At 53.2% G+C, this 15,767-nt stretch overlaps 2 protein-coding genes across 4 annotated transcripts in view; one reads left to right on the forward strand and one right to left on the reverse strand.

Moving 5' to 3' along the window:
* The window catches only part of KCP (kielin cysteine rich BMP regulator), a 63,318-nt gene extending 57,547 nt beyond the window's left edge, over nucleotides 1–5,771 (forward strand). For both annotated transcript variants that reach the window (XM_087874369.1, XM_087874370.1), the window contains 3 exons: nucleotides 1,085–1,249; nucleotides 2,155–2,461; nucleotides 3,353–5,771. In XM_087874369.1, coding sequence (XP_087730495.1) covers nucleotides 1,085–1,249; nucleotides 2,155–2,461; nucleotides 3,353–3,570 — 690 coding nt within the window. In that variant the 3' untranslated portion in view covers nucleotides 3,571–5,771. The remainder of the gene's footprint in view (nucleotides 1–1,084; nucleotides 1,250–2,154; nucleotides 2,462–3,352) is intronic.
* Nucleotides 5,772–7,396: 1,625 nt separating this feature from the next.
* Nucleotides 7,397–12,283, reverse strand: LOC132710998 (interferon-induced protein with tetratricopeptide repeats 5-like). 2 transcript variants are annotated; one of them, XM_060688740.2, is made up of 2 exons: nucleotides 10,970–12,283; nucleotides 7,397–9,414 (listed from the first exon to the last, which is right to left on the reverse strand). In XM_060688740.2, exons 1-2 carry the CDS (start codon nucleotides 10,972–10,974, stop codon nucleotides 8,097–8,099), a joined length of 1,323 nt encoding a protein of 440 aa, XP_060544723.2. In that variant the 5' UTR covers nucleotides 10,975–12,283; the 3' UTR covers nucleotides 7,397–8,096. The 2 variants fall into 2 exon arrangements, with proteins under 2 accessions (XP_060544723.2, XP_060544724.2); XM_060688741.2 differs by having other exon boundaries at nucleotides 7,397–9,411; nucleotides 10,970–11,570.
* Nucleotides 12,284–15,767: the final 3,484 nt, after the last annotated feature.

Raw genomic sequence — 15,767 nt, forward strand, 5'->3', positions numbered from 1 at the left:
TTTTTTACTACCGACTTGCCCGAACCGGAGCGAACCAGTAGCATTTCACCCCTGAGTTGGGGGATTGGGGAGATGCCCCCAGCCCCCACAAGCAACACATTGGGGGGGGGGTTCCAGAGATCAGGGGCAGCAAGTTGGGGGGGCTCAGTCAATTGGGGAAATTCACGGAAAGGCAACCAAGTTGTATCAAAGACATTCCCGTTCTGTAACTGGTGTTTTCTGCTCTCTAACACTACAGGGACATCCATGTTTCACTGCCCAAGCCGTCGAAAACAGGGGTCCCCAACCTTGGCAACTTTAAGACTTGGGGACTTCAACTCCCAGAGTTCCTCAGCCAGAGGAACTCTGGGAGTTGAAGTCCCCAAGTCCTAAAGTTGCCAAGGTTGGGGACCCCTGATCTAAAACATGAACAGTGTTTGCAAGTATTGAGGAAAGGCAGTCCTCGACTTACAAAAGTTTGTTTAGTGACTGTTTGAAGTTACAACGGGACTGAAAAAAAGGGAGTTAGGACCGTGTTTCACACTTACGACCGTTGCGGCATCCCCGTGGTCATGCGATCCAAATTCAGACGCTTGGCAACTGACTCGTATTTATGACAGTTGCCGCGTCCCCGGGATCGCCTGCGGGTCCCCCCCTTTGTGACCTTCTGACAATGGGAGAAGCCGGATTCACTTAACAACCATGTCACTGGTTGAACAAGGGCAGTGATTCCCTGAACGAATGCAGCCAGAAAAGTTTGTAAAATGGGGCGAAACTCCCTCGGAAAGACATTTTTCACATAGCGATAGAAATCCTGGGCTCCATTGTAGTCGTAAGTCGAGGACGACCTGTATGATTAGCCTAGACTAAGAGTGTCATCTTCATTTCGGAGACTTCTGCCAAAGGAGATCTCACCCCATCATGTGGCGGCCTGTTCCACTGACCAACAGCTCAGGAGTGTCTAGCCTGAAACTCTTTTCTTGCAGTTGGTAGCTTTGGTCTAGCTCTTGGCGGAAGGGGTGGGGGTGGGGGGGCAACAGCGAGTAAATCCTTTCCTTCACGCCCCAGATGTGGCACATCGTTGGGTCCTTTTGCTCACCTGCAGGTGCTCTGGAACGGCCGCTCCCACCTGGAAGTCAGCGTGCCCGGAACGTACAAAGGGCGTCTGTGTGGGCTTTGTGGCAACTTCAACAGCTTCCCGCAGGACGATCTGCGCATGAGGTCCGGACACCTGAGCCTGTCGGACGCAGCCTTTGGGAACAGCTGGAAGGCAAGCCAGGGGGGAGGAAGTGGAGGGAGGAGAAGAAGGGGGAGGAGGAAGAAAGGAAGGAAGAAAAGAAATGGGAAAAAGGGAGGGAGGGAGGGAGGGAAGGGTGGAGGGGTGGAAGGGAAGGAGGAAGGAAATGGGAGGGAGGGAGGGAAGAAATGGGAGGGAGGGAAGAAGGAAGGGGGAAGGAGGAAGGAAATGGGAGGAAGGGAAGAAATGGGAAGAAGGAAGGAAGAAGGAAATGGGAGGGAGGAAGGAAGGAGGGAAAGAAATGGGTGGGAGGGAGGAACGAAGGAAGGAAGGGGGAAGGGAAGGAGGAAGTAAATGGGAAGGAGGAAAGGAGGGGGAGAGAGAGGAAGGAAGGGGGAAGGAAATGGGAGGGAGGGAAGAAATGGGAGGAAAGAAGGAAGAAGGGAAGGAGGAAAGAAATGGGTGGGAGGGAGGAATGAAGGAAGGAAGGGGGAAGGGAATGAGGAAGTAAATGGGAGGGAGCCAAGGGGGGGAAGAGAGGAAGGAAGGGGGAAGGGGGAGGAAATGGGAGGGAAGGAAGGAGGGAGGGGGAGAGGAAGGAAGGAAGGAGAAAGGGAAGGAAGGAAAAGAGAAGGGAAAATGGGAAAGGAAGGAGGGGGAGGCAAGAGAATCCATCTATCCATGCTGGTTGAGTTGACCTTGAGAAATGCCACTTAGGCACCTAGTCAGCCTTCAGTTACTTCCAGCCCCAGAATAACAGCGATGCGCCTTTCTTCTTCCTGACAATCCACCCGCTTCCCAACCTGCCCAAAGCGCCACCGTTCCTCTCCGGAGGCCCTTGGTCCTCAAGACCTTAACCCCACACCGGGCAGGCCCTCCACTCCCGCCACGGGGCAGAGGGAGGGGGCTTCTGCAGACCGCGTGCCGCTTCCTCCCAGGTGGCCGGTGCCAACGCTACAGGGTCCCACCGCTGCGCCGACGCGCTGGATGCAGATCCCTGCAAAGGATCCGGGTACCGTTCCCGCAAAGAGGCCAATGCCCGTTGCAAGGTGCTGAAGTCGCCCCCCTTTGCGCGCTGCCATGCCGCCGTGGCCCCGGAGCCCTTCTTCGCTTCCTGCGTCTACGACCTCTGCGCCTGTGGGGCTGCCGGCACGGACGACTGTCTCTGCGAGGTCTTGGAGGCCTATGCCCGCCAGTGCCGCCATGCTGGCGTGATGCTCCAGTGGCGCTCGCCTACCCTCTGCGGTGAGAATGTGGTGGGCTGGCTGCACCTCCCGCTCGGTCCTGGTGGGGGGGGAGGCAGTGTTGGGGGTCAAATGAAAGAGGGACGGGACCCTGGGAGGTCGAGTGGGGCTGAAAGGAGGAGAAATATCAATAGAAGCGAGTATTTGCAGCTCAGGGTTCAACCCTGAGGGATCTTGGTGCTCTCTGAGCTTGGTGGTTGTTGGTTTTTTGCAAACATTTCATGACCTAACTGGGTAGTATCATCAGTGCTAGAAGGGAGTGGGGTTTGTGCAGGAGAGGCCAATAAAAAATTCTATTCTATTCTGTTTTCTCCTTCCATCCTTCCTCCCTCCTTCTTCCTTTTCTCCTTCCTTTCTTTTTCTCCTCCCTCCCTCCTTCTTCCTTTTCTCTCCTTCCTTCCTCCCTCCTTTCTTCCTTCCGTTTTTTCTCCTCCCTCCCTCCTTCTTCCTTCTCTCCATCCTTCCTTCCCTCCCTCCCTCCCTCCCTTCTTCTTTCCTTCCTTCCTTTCTCCTTTCTTCCTTCTTCTCCTCCCTTCTTCCTTTTCTCTCCATCCTTCCCTCCCTCCCTTTTCTCCTTCCTTCTTTTCTCCTCCCTCCCTCCTTCTTCCTTTTCTCTCCTTCCTTCCTTCCTTCTTCTCTCCTTCCTTCCTTCCTCCTTTCTTCCTTTTTCTCCTCCCTCCCTCCCTTCCTTTTCTCTCCTTCCTTCCTCTCTTCTTCCCTTTCTCCCTTCCCTCCCTCCAGGAGTCTGGCCCTGCCCTAGTCTTAGGTCAGTCCTCTGTGCTTCGTATGGCACATGGTACCCCCTGCCTCTCCCTGGAGCGGCACAGTCCTATCCCATCCGTCCCCTCCCTCCTTCCTGCTACTAATCCCCTGCCTCTCTCTTCCTCCGCAGCGGTGGGCTGCCCCCAAGAGAGGGGCTACGTCTTTGACGAGTGTGGCCCTCCCTGCCCCAAGACCTGCTTCAACCACGCCGTGCCTTTGGGGGTGCTGGAGTCCCACTGCTTTAAGCCCTGTGTGCCAGGCTGCCAGTGCCCAGCGGGCTTGGTGGAGCACCAGGCCCACTGCATCCCCCCAGAGACCTGTCCACCCATCGTCCACGGCACCCTCTGAACTGGACCATCTCAGGAGAGCTACCTACCTTCGCCCCCTTCCGGGACAGCCGTGGACCTTTGACAGGGACCTTCTCCAGCTACCGAAACACAACACACAGGTTCACACAAACCACACAGAGCTGCCTTGGTGGTGCACTCTCCCTTGGGGGAAGAGGAGGGTCAACTGATGTGCTTGGCAAGGGCAGAAGCTGCCCCTTGTCATGAACTCTTGAGAAATCTGGGCCCCGGTGCTCATGAACGAGAATTTCCACCCAATGTTCCAGAACTAGCAGAAAGTTTGAATGATGAACCACGATTAATGAGGCAAAACCAAATCATTGGGAAAAAGTGTGTGATTTGTCTTGTCTGGATTGCGTTATGGGTCACAGATACACACAATTCTCCCTCCCTGTCCCTTTTCTTCCTGGGCCTTCAAACGCAAATCATGTACACGCCCACACAGACACAAACACAGACACACTGGAATTTCCTTCCACCTTCCGTGTTCGAAGCGGATGAGAAAATACCACTCCTATATTGTCTAGTTGCAAAGCGCTCCTTGGTATCAAATTGGGCCCTTCTCATTGCACCAGCCTCATCCAGAGCTCTCTGGAGAGGCTCCTGGCCTTCTTGCTGGCAACTTCTGGGTCCTGCTTTCAATCAATCTGGCTTTTGCTGGGCAGAAAGTTTCCTGACACACCTTCTCTGACCAGGAGAACTTCAGATATACCTCCCAACCGTGGGCCACACTGGCTGAGGATTCTGGTAATTGTAGTCCAATATCATCAAGGCGTTCAATCAAGGTGGTGGGGGCTCTCATAGAAGCCTTCTCCATAATCACCCAGATAGTTTCATGCCCAAAGTGGGACTCGCTATCTCTTGATTTCTAGGCTGTCACCTTACCCACTATACCACGGGGGTCAAAGTTGTGGCGTCGCATTGCCGTCACGTGATTTATCATGACTTTTTTCCCTTCGCGGAGCTGGGGTGGGCGCGGCCTCTGTAGGCCGCCAGTTTGACACCCCTGCACTACACTAAACTGGCTCTGCAGTCTGTATGAAATGACCAAATGATGTAGTTTGAAGGGATCCTGGAGGTCTTCTAGTCTAACCCCCTGTATAGGAAACCCTATACCAGTGATGGCGAACCTTTTTCTCCTTGGGTGCCGAAAGCATACATGCGCTATAGTGCACATGCGCGTACCCACACCCATAATTCAATGCCCCCTGCGCCCTGCTCCCCCGTGCATGTGCACACAACCCACTCCACCTCCGCCACGCCCTGTTTTGGGCCCAGCAGACCACCCTGAAGCCTCTGGAGGCCAGAAACGGCCCATTTCCCGACTTCTGGTAGGTCCGTTTTTTGCCCTTCCCAGGCTCCAGAGGCTTTCTTTGAGCCTGGGGAGGGCGCAAACGGCCTCCCCTGTACACCCCAGAAGCCCTACGGAGGCCGGAAACACCCTCCCACTGCGAGCCCTGTACTTACCTGGCATCCAAAATGGGCCATGTGGAGACTCCTGGGAGGGGAGGGGCAGGGCCAGCCAAAAACCAGCTGTCCTGCGCGCGCATGCACGCTTGTGCTTAGCTAGGTCAATGGCTCGCGTGTCCGCAGGTATGGCTACGCGTGCCACCTGTGGCACGTGTGCTATAGGTTCGCCATCATGGTCCTATACCATTTCAGACAAATAGCTGTCCAATCGCTTCTTAAATACCTCCAATGTTGGAGCACCGACAAGTTCTGGAGGCAAGTTGTTCCACTGATTATTTGTTCTGTCAGGAAGTTTCTCCTTAATTCTAGGTTGTTCCTCTCCTTGATTAGTTTCCATCCCTTGCTTCTTGTCCTGCCTTCAGGTGGTTCGGAAATTAGGTTGGCCCCCTCTTCTTCTTCTTCTTCTTTTTTTTAATTTGATTTATATGCCGCCCTTCTCCGGAGACTCAGGGCGGCTTACAGTGCGTTAAGCAATAGCCTTCAAAGTTTTGTATATTTATTCAAAGTCAGCTTATTGCCCCCACAATCTGGGTCCTCAATTTACCTACCTTAGAAAGGATGGAAGGCTGAGTCAACCTTGAGCCTTGGCGAGATTCAATCTTACTTTAATTGCAGGCAGGTGGTGTTAAATTACAGTGCTTAATCTGTTGAGCTATCCAGGCTCCTTGTGGCAGCCTCTCAAATAATGGGAAACTGCTAATCCTTCTTTTCATTAAACAGCACATTCCCAGTTCTTGCGAGCATTCTTCATAGTCTACCCCAGGGGCAGTAGTGAAATCCAAATTTTTTTTACTACCGGTTCTGTGGGCGTGGCTTGGTGGGCATGGCAGGGGAAGGATATTGCAAAATCCCCATTCCCACCCCACTCTGGGGCCAGCAAGAGGTGGTATTTGCCAGTTCTCCAAACTGCTCAAAATTTCCGCTACTGGTTCTCCAGGACCTGTCAGAGCCTGCTGGATTTCACCCCTGCCCAGGGGTATCAAGTTCAGTCCTGTCGCGAGCCACATCAGGAGTTTGTTTGCTCTTGGGGGGCCAAGATGGGCATGGCCTGGTTGGCGTGACTGAGTGGGCATGGCCGGGGTGACAGGGGCCAGTCCCTCGCCGTCTCTGGGATGGCCCCACAAGCCAACTCCATGGCCTATCGGTGTTTGACACCTCTGGTCTACCCAATGGGACACTGGAAATCCATCATTATAATAGCAATAGCACTTAGGACTTATATACCACTTCACAGGGCTTTGTAGCTCTCTAAGTTGTTTACAGAGTCAGCCTCTTGCCCCCAACAATCTGGGTCCTCGTTTTACCCACCTCGGAAGGATGGAAGGCTGAGTCAACCTTGATCCGGTCAGGATTGAACTCCTGGAGTGAGCCGCGAGTTGACCTGCTATACTGCATTCTAACCACTGTGCCACCACCAGCAGTGGCTGTTACACCACTGACGGGTTTCCATTTGTTTTTGGTGGTGCCTGACTTGAAAACTAGTGGATGCTTTAGAGCTCTGAGCTCCCTAGCGATTACGGTCAGCAGCTTCAGTGTAACAGTGGTGCAGGATTTCATTCGTAGTGTCTTTGTAGCACTTGTCTGTTCGAACCTGTGGTGTTTTCCCAGACTACAGTATCCATTGGAGTCCTGTTGCCCAACCTGGGCCACTTGAAGATGTGTGGACAAAATCCCAGAATTCCCCAGCCAACATTGAGAGTTAAAGTCTACACATCTTCAAGCAGCCAAGGTTGAGAAACGTACTACAGAGCAACGGGCGATGGACACAGTGGTTCTCCATTCCGATGACGCAATCCACCCATCTCATCCATGTTCTGATAAATCAGGGGTTCAAGGCCGCTGGACACCATGCGATCCAAGACCCCCAGGTTGGAGAGGAGGTCTTGACAACAAATGCGGAGGATGCCGTAGAGCACGTGCGTGTGAAATTTCCCGTTTGATCTGTGGACAGTACAGAGTCCAGGATTCGTGCCCATAGATACAAGGGATAACCGCAGCTCTATAACATAACATTTGCGGCCACCAAATATGAACAAGCAGGCCAGAAATGGGCACAGCAGACCCCACTGTCGACGGTGCTAATCCCCCACCCCACAGGTACCCCTGCGTGGAATAAATAATCTTTAAAAGCAAGCGGTTTTTTGGTGCGGGTGAATGTAGACATTTCCGTGCAGTCCCCATGGACGACTACAAAGAGATGATTAATCAAAGCCCTACACACACAATCTGGGACCGAGTCCCAAGACTCATGTCCCCTAATAATCCCTCTGGAAACTTGGACATGGGGGTGTATGCATGAGTGGCACCTGTACGTAAGAGAAGAGGAGAAGGGCAAGAAAAATGCTCTCGAGATTAACTGCCTTACAAAATCCAGCCTTTATTATGCTCAGAGAACCCCACAAGGACAGTGAGGTGCAGGCAATTAAAAATACAAGAAAATAACAATTTTTGGAAAGCTAAAAGTTATAACAAGATATCTGTAAACAAGCAGAAGACAAAAAAAGGAACAGGCGGGGTAGGAGCATTGGATGACGGTAGGGGAAAGGGTTAGAATATGGCACACAAAATCTAATACAACACAGAGCACTCCAGTTTGAGGAACTCAAGGGTCTCCAACCTTGGCAACTTTAAGACTTGTGGACTTCAACTAGCAGAATTCCTCAGCCAGCTTTGCGCCACAAATCTTAAAGTTGCCAAGGTTGGAGACCTCTTCATTAGATCCTCCTTAATTCTACTTGGTGGCACAAGTCATGCTCGGATGGATTTTAAGTGCTGACGCGTAGAGCCTGGCACAATATTGTATGTTGTACCTAGGTTTGTATCTGAAAACAGCAGGGAGTTGTAGAAGAGTGCACCCTGGAGTATTCATGCAATAAAGAGGGGAAGGGAAGAGAAGGAGGGAGATGTTGTCCCAAATGTTATATTGCTTTCCAGCAACACCCCAGGAAGGAGCAGCTCAGGGCTGCGAGGGGGCACCACCCATTTGGGCTGGAGCACCCCAATATTCCCAGCCGGCTCCTAGGGAGAGTCGCGTGAGGGTGAGGCAAGGCCTGCCAATCAACGAGGTGCCCCCTGACGCTTTGCTGCCATTTCGCTCAGCAGATTCTGGACAGCTCTCTCTTGTTCCATCTCGCCTTTCGAACGGAAGACCCTGGCCAGCTCTTTCAGACGCTGCTCCAGCTGCTTCTGCTCCAGAGGGTGATCCCCTGGCACCTCCAAGCAGGCCTTGTACGCCCGCAACGCTGCCTGCCTCTGCCCCTTCTTCTGGAGGAGAAAATGCCCCCAGTGCAGATAGAAAGACTGCTGGACTCTCTTGCTGGCGGTTGGGAGTTCCTCCATCACGCCCAGGTAGACCTCCTCCTCGTAAAGCTGGCACCTTTCTCCGTACAACTTCGCCAGCTTCAGCTGGGCAAACACAGATTCAGGATTGCCTTCCAGAGACCGTCTGAAGCACCCAATGGCGTCCTCCACGATCTCCGCTTGGTTCCCCTCGGATCCTCGATCTAAGAGGTCCATGTAAATAATGCCAAGGTCGTAGTGGAGGAGATAGTAATCACCGCAGAGGGCGATGGCCTTCTTCAGGGTGGAAATGGCTTGGGAGGGAGAGTGGAACTTATAAGATTTGGCGGCAATTCTCAGGAGTTCCGGGTTGAGACTGTTCTGGACCACCTCGTCAGCAAGCTGCCAAGATCTTTCATCATCTTTCCTACAGAGAATCTGTGCCAAGTATACTTTGGCTTCATAATTTTCGGGGTGGCTCTGGATCAGCCCTTCCAGCAACTTCCGGCTCTCATCCTGTAACTTCTCATCCTCGTAGGAGTGTGTCCAGGAAGCGAAGGTGGAGAAGGCCAGGCCCTCCTGCAGCTCCATGCTTGGTTCCTGCAGCTCCAGGGCCTTCTGGAAACACTCCTTGGCCAGCTGGCCGTTCCGGAAGCCCATGGCCAAGAGGGACCAGCCCTTCTGGGCGTAGACCTCCGGGATCGGGGCCGAGTAAGGCTCAGGGCTGGACAGGTCCCGGCAAATCTGGCGGATCTGGCCCAAGTAGAGGTCCACCTTGTCATAATCGGTCAAGTGGTAATAGATCCAGGCGTAGTTCCCGTAGAGCAGCAGGACGTGGCGTGGGAAGGTCCCCGGAGGCTCCTTCCTCAAGACCTCCTTGGCTTCCTGCAGGATGGCCAGGGCCTCTTTGGGGCTCCCCTCCAGGTGGCGCAGGTAGGCCTTCAGGGCAAGGTAGGTGCCCCGGTTGCGGAGGGGGCCGTGCTCCAGGCGGACAGCCAGAGTAAGCAGGGTGTGTCTGATGTGCATCTTGTCCTTGACCTCAAAGTCCCAGGTGAAGTGACACTGCAGGCGCTGGAGCTTCTCCTTCAGGGGTCTGCTGTGGGGTGGGGAGCGGGGGAAGGAGAAGACAAAAGGGGAGGAGACCTGGGTGAGAGGCAAACGACACCTGCCGTGTGTCTGTGAGCGTAGTGGGCTGAGATAATGTGTTGACCACAAATGGAGCTGTTCAGGCTGGGCCGGAGCATGTGAGCCTGGCCACGTCTGGCTACTCCTGGGGAAGCAGATGCTGCCACCCTCTGGACCCTCGATTCCCCTCATGGCTCCTTGGATGGGGGGGGGACACTCTTTTGGGTCTTGCAAAGAGGCTAGCGTCCAAGGAAGGGAACCTGCTTTAGCCTCCTGTCTGCAGGGAACAAGATCTCTGCTCACCCCTCTTAGAAGCTTTCCTGCCCCCCTTGATGGTCCTCAGGGGACCCCCATGTGGCTGCCTTTGCTCTTCTTCCCCTTCCTCATCCCCCCTCCCCCTCTCTGTGTATAAGGACAATCTTTGCACCTTGTGACCTTCAAAAACAGACCAGGCTGGGTATCTGGTGGGCACAGAGTAGCCAAGGTTGCCACGGTGGGGGCTCTGCATCCTTTGTGAACGCCCAGGGGGCTCCATAAAAAGACCCCCCTCCACCACAGCATGGTCTTTCATCCCTGGGGAGAAACAGGTCTCCCAGGAGGGGGGGGAGTCTCAGCTTTGAGGCTGCCCACAATTGCAGAGTCTCTTTTCATGGAGGGGAAGCAGGAGGGAGAGGCCGAGGGTTGGTGGGGCTGGAGAGGAGCTGAGTTCCAGAGTCTCGCTGCTCCTTGCCGCCCCACCCCACCCCCGCAAAGCCGCCTCCCCAGCCGAGGCAGCCAGGGAGGTTGTTGGAGAGTCTGGGGGGAGGAGGAGGTTGTGAAGCCCTCTGCTCGGGTTGGGCTCTCTGGGGATGCCACGGCTACCCAGCCTATGGGGAGCAGGTCCCTCAGCTGGGAGCAGGAGGAGGGCAGCTTTTGCAGAGTCTGCGGTGGGGAGGGGGGCTCGTGGGGCAGAAAGAGAGCGGACTTTGCCTGTTCGAGTCTCGTTGGGGGGCACGCCCGCAACGCCCCCCCCTCACCCCCCCCCCAGGGTCTCGCTCCGGCTCCTTCGGGGCTGCAAAAGGCTGCAGAGGCAGGCAAGGGGATTGTTGGGGAGTCAGTGGGGGGGGTCGGTCGGTTGTGGGGCAAGAGGGGAGCTGCCCGTTCCGGAGTCTCTCCGGCGTCCACGCCTGCCATGCCGGGTTGTCGCTCCGGCTCCTTGGGGGCTGAAAGGCGCCGGAGAGCCGGGTTGAGCCCCAGGCCGCCTCCCCCTCTCCCCGCCCCCAAGCCCCTCTGAAAAGGCAGGGGCCACGGGCTGGTGCTGCAGCAGGAGAACCGCACTGGGGATGGGGGGGACTCAGGTACTTGATGGGGGGGGAGAGAGAGAGACCTGGCTGCAGGAGCAGCCCCCGCACCCGTTTTGCAAGGAAGAGACGCTCCGCCAAAATCCAACGGGACCCTCGCCCTTTAGGGACCCCCGCCCCCCTGTCTCTATTCCTGGGGAGGGGGCTCCGGTCTCCCCAGCCCTCACACACTCACACCCCGCCTACCTCATCCTTGCACACTGTTCGCGCTCCGGCTGCCTCTCCCGCTTTGGAGCAAAAGGCGAAGAGACCGGCGGGCGCAGCGCTGAGTTTCGTTTTCCGCTTCCAGCGTTCTGAAAATCGAAAGTGAAAGTAGCGGGAGAGGCGATGGCTGAGAATGGACCAGCGATGAGAATGAGTTGCCTTGACTTTTTGTTGGTTGTTTCGTTTGTTTGTTTGTTTTTGTTGCTTCGATTTTTGGGCGCCGCCCGTCTCGTCTAAGGGCGACGTCTGGTTGACAAGGGGAAGCCGGTTAGACCGCGTGTTTCACGGGCAACCCGACCCTCTAGTAACCGCGTTCAGACGACCCACCGCACTCCGGGCGACCCTCGCTTCCTTTGAGCCTGTTGTATGGGGCTGGGGGCGGCAGTTTATGTGCATGTGGAACTAATCAAGGAGAGAAGCAACCTAGAACTAAGGAGAAATTTCCTGACAGTGAGAACAATTAACCAGTGGAACTGCTTGCCACCAGAGGTTGTGGTGGTTTTTAGGGAAAGACTGGGCAGCCACATGTCTAAAATGGTCTAGGGTCTCCCGATTGAGGAGAGGGTTGGAGTAGAACAGTGGTCACCAGCCGGTGGTCCGTGAGAAAATGGTGGTGGTGGAGGAGCTGCTCCGGGATGAGCACCGGCCAGTCCTGAGACTAGAGCTCTGGAATACGGGACTGGCCAGGCAGCTCGTGGTGGGGCTGGGAATCTCCGCCGTAGAGGGCGGTCCGTGCAACTTGCATCTTTGCAGCGCAGCCTTCGCCGGCCCCAATGAGGTAATGGGGGGGGGGTTTTGGCGGTGCAGGCGGGCCGCAGCAATCCACGGCTGTTTCTTCCCCCTCCTGTCGGCTGAACCCACCAGTGGCTCTCCCCGCCCCTCGCCCTCTCTTCCCAGTCACTCCTGGCCTGGCCTGAGAAGGGAAGGGCGGGGGATGGAGATCCGCTCCAAATCCGCCGTGTTGCAGAGCGGGAGCGAAGCTTCGTCTCTTGCTGGATCTCGCGGCCGTTTCTTCCGGCCCTCGTTGGTGTTCCGCGCACCTCGGTCTCTCGGGGAGACACTGGCTGGCCCATGAGATGAGAGAGAGAGAGAGAGAAAGGGGGAGAGAGAGAATCAGAGAGAGAATGAAAAAGAGACAGAGAGAATGAGAAAGAGTGGGGGGAGAGAGAGAATGAGAGAGAGACAGAATGAAAGACAGAAAGAAAGAGAATCAGAGAAAGAGAGAGACAGAATGAGAGAAAGACAGAATGAAAGAGACAGAGGGAATCCGAGAGAATGGGGGAGAGAGAAAGAGAGGGGGAGAGAGAGAGAAAGAAAGAGGCAGAGAGAGAATCAGAGAGAGAATGGGGGAGAGAGAAAGAGAGGGGGAAAGAGAGAAAGAAAGAGGCAGAGAGAGAATGAAAGAGAGAGAAAGAAAGAGACAGAGGGAATCCGAGAGAATGGGGGGGAGAGAGAGAGAAAGAGAAAGAGGCAGAGAGAGAATGAGAGAGAGAGAGAATGAAAGAGAGAGAAAGAAAGAAAGAGACAGAGGGAATCAGAATAAGAGAGAGAAAGAAAGGGAGAGGAGGGAGAGTGCCATCCCGCCACTGGGAGTCCAGGCGCTTCAGCAAGAGGCGCGCTGAATTCGTATTAGTGGTCCGCGGGATTTAAAGTTAGGAACCTGGTGGCCCCTGAGGTCCAAAAGGTTGGGGGCCCCTGGACTAGAAGACCTCCAAGGTCCCTTCCAACTCTGTTATTATCTTATCAGATTATAAGAATCCAGGCGGCGGGGCGGGGTCGCCACCCTGTTTCTTAGACCCTCTCCGGCGTCGGATGCCCGGGAAGGACCCGGGTTCAGCTTTAAAGCCCCCCCCCCACCTTGCGAGGAATCCAAATCCTTCGCTCCGGGAGCCAGAGGGGAGGACGGCCGAGCCACTCCCGGCGACCCGGGACCCCCCTCCCCCAGAAGAAAGTTTTCCTGGGCGTCCTCAGCATCACTCTTGCGGTTGTGGGGAGTTGCCTCTTTGGGGAGACCCCGAGCGATGGGAGAGTTTTGCAAAGTAGAAAGAAAGCGCAGCGCATTGGAAAACCTCCGGACCCCACGGAGAAGGCGAGCGCCCGATCCCTGCCTCGAATGCCGAATCCTTCGACACGTTTTTTTATTATATCTTTCTATCTACCTACCTACTTACCTATCTTTGTATATCTATCTTTCTATATCTATCTATCTAGTCTATCCATCCATCCATTCTCTATCTATGCCCCCCTCTCTTCTATATCTATCATCTATCAACTATCATCTATCAATGATCTATCATTTATATCTTCTGTCTATCTAATCTACCTACCTACCTACCTATCCATCCATTCATCTCTATCTATCTATGCCCCCCTCTCTCTATTTATATATGATATATCTATCATTTATATCTATCATCTACTGTCTATCTATCTATATCTATGATCTATCTTTTTTTTTTCCAAAAAGTTTTTTTTATTTTTTAAACAAAAACAGCATAAAAATATCATCCTTCCAAACAATTACAGACAGTATCGGTTAAAATCATTTCGTGCTCTCCAAATTTTCAAAATCTCATTGTATGACAAATGCTCTTTCCTTTAACAAAAGCATTTTATCCAAATTTCATTTTATGATCTATCATTTATATCTATCTTTATCTTTATATTTATTTGCTGCCTGTCTCGTTTCGAAGCGACTCTGGGCGGCTTCCGGCATAAAACAAAAATTAAAATCACCAAGTATAAATAAGTATTCGATAAAATGACCATACAAACAAAATTACGGACACATGATGGAGAAGGGGGGAGGCAGATTGGGAGGAGGAGGGGGCTTAGATTTATTTATTTATATTAATCAAATTCATGTAGTGGCCCATGCCAGGGAAGGGGACTCTGGGCTGCATTTAGTCCAGTTTGCACATGGAACCATCTACCCACTTGGGAAGATTTCACACGTTCGGGCCAGCCTAGGTTTTAAATTACTTTTAATCCTGTTTTAAGGTTTGCCTTTATTCATCTATTTATGTGGTTTTATGTTGTAAACTGTCCGAAGTCAATAAAGGAGAATATCGGTAGCTGTTTTGAAATGAGGGGTCCTTGGTGCTCTCTGAGCTTGGCTGTTTTCTTGCAGACGTTTTATGCCCCAACTAGGGAACATCATCAATGTTAGAAGGCAGGGAGTTTGCAGAAAGGAGGAATGGGGAGGACTGGTGTTCTTGGTGCCTTGTGCTTGTTTGGGAGTTTTTTGCAGACTTTTCATGACTCAGCTAGTTAACATCAGTACTACAGGGAAGTACCGTTTTCTCAATCTCTTCTAGCACTGATGATGTTATCTAGTTGGGTAACGAAATGTCTCCAGGAAAACAAGCCAGCTCAGAGAGCACCAAGGATCCTTCGTGCCCACAGTCAGTAAGGTGAAATGAGCAAGGTAGACATTTAATAATAATAATAAAACAAAATAAAATAAAATATTGGGGTTTTTTTTCCCTACTAAAAACATTTCAGTTCAAGTGCATTTACATTTCAGCCATTTTTCTCTAACTTTATATTTCTCAACCTTTGCAAATTTAAGATATGTACCTCCCCAGGTGATATAATTAAATTCTTCCGGACTGGGTTATGGAAACCCTTCCTGCAACCTGCCTTAACTAGGTAGCTAAAGACCTAAAGACAGGACATTCTGAAGAAATGAGGCTACCTTTAAAACCAAGAAATCTTTGGTGAACTCTTCCCCCCTTGAGGGGTCTTCCCAAAGGGAACATTTGCTCACAAGGGACCCTGCTGCTACTCACTGCCTCTGAGCAGCCCTGGAAGGGGAGATTCAGGCTATAAAAAAGATGTTGAAACTCTGGAAAGAGGGCAGAGAAGAGGAGATGATTAGGGGACTGGAAGCTAAAACATAGGTTGCAGGAACTGGGTATGTCTAGTTTGATGAAGAGAAGGACTAGGGCAGACATGATAGCAGTCTTCCAATATCTCAGGGGCTGCCCCAAAGAAGAGGGAGTCAAGCTATTCTCCAAAGCACCTGAGGGCAGGACAAGAAGCAACGGATGGAAACTAACCAAGGAGAGAAGCAACTTGGAATTAAGGAGAAACTTCCCAACTGTGAGAACAATTAACCAGTGGGACCGCTTGCCACCAGAACTTGTAGATGCTCCTTCCCTGGAGGGTTTTAAGAAGAGATTGGACAGCTGTTCAACTGGAATGGAATAAAGTCTTCTGCTTGAGCCAGAGGTTGGACTAGAAGACCTCCAAGGTCCTTTCCAACTCTGCTATTCGGTGGGCCGCCCTCCCCCCCCTCTCCTCTCGCGGTTGGAGCAAAGCACTTGGATCCACGTGCAATTCATCAAATCCTCCGATACACGCAAGCCCAGAGAAAGAAGGAGAGGGAAAGGCAAGGCAATTGGGGCGCTTCTAAGGAAGAGGGGCATCGGGAAGGGGGCTTCCTCCGGCGAGAGGCTCCAAGGGGCACTAGAAGGAGCCCCCGCCCCCGCCAAAAGGGCCTGGGTTCCCACAACTGCAGCCCCCCCTTCTCCCCCCGCCCTGCACATAGAAGGCCCCCACGAAACAAAACTCGCGCTAAAGCGGGTGGGGTCGTCCGAAACGCCGTTGGCTGGACGGCCCCTTTGCCCGCGAAGCAGGTGGCCTGAATGGGCTTTCCCTGTCCATCTCCCACCCCCCACCACAACCCCCAACCAATCCAACCTGGCCAGGCCATTGGCCACGTCCCCCCTCCCCTTCGACCCCCCCCACCTGCTTTCATTTTCCATTTCTCCGGCAG

Source organism: Pantherophis guttatus, chromosome 7 (assembly GCF_059756535.1).
Source record: "Pantherophis guttatus breed Tessera chromosome 7, ASM5975653v1, whole genome shotgun sequence".
NCBI classification, from domain to species: Eukaryota; Metazoa; Chordata; class Lepidosauria; order Squamata; family Colubridae; genus Pantherophis; species Pantherophis guttatus.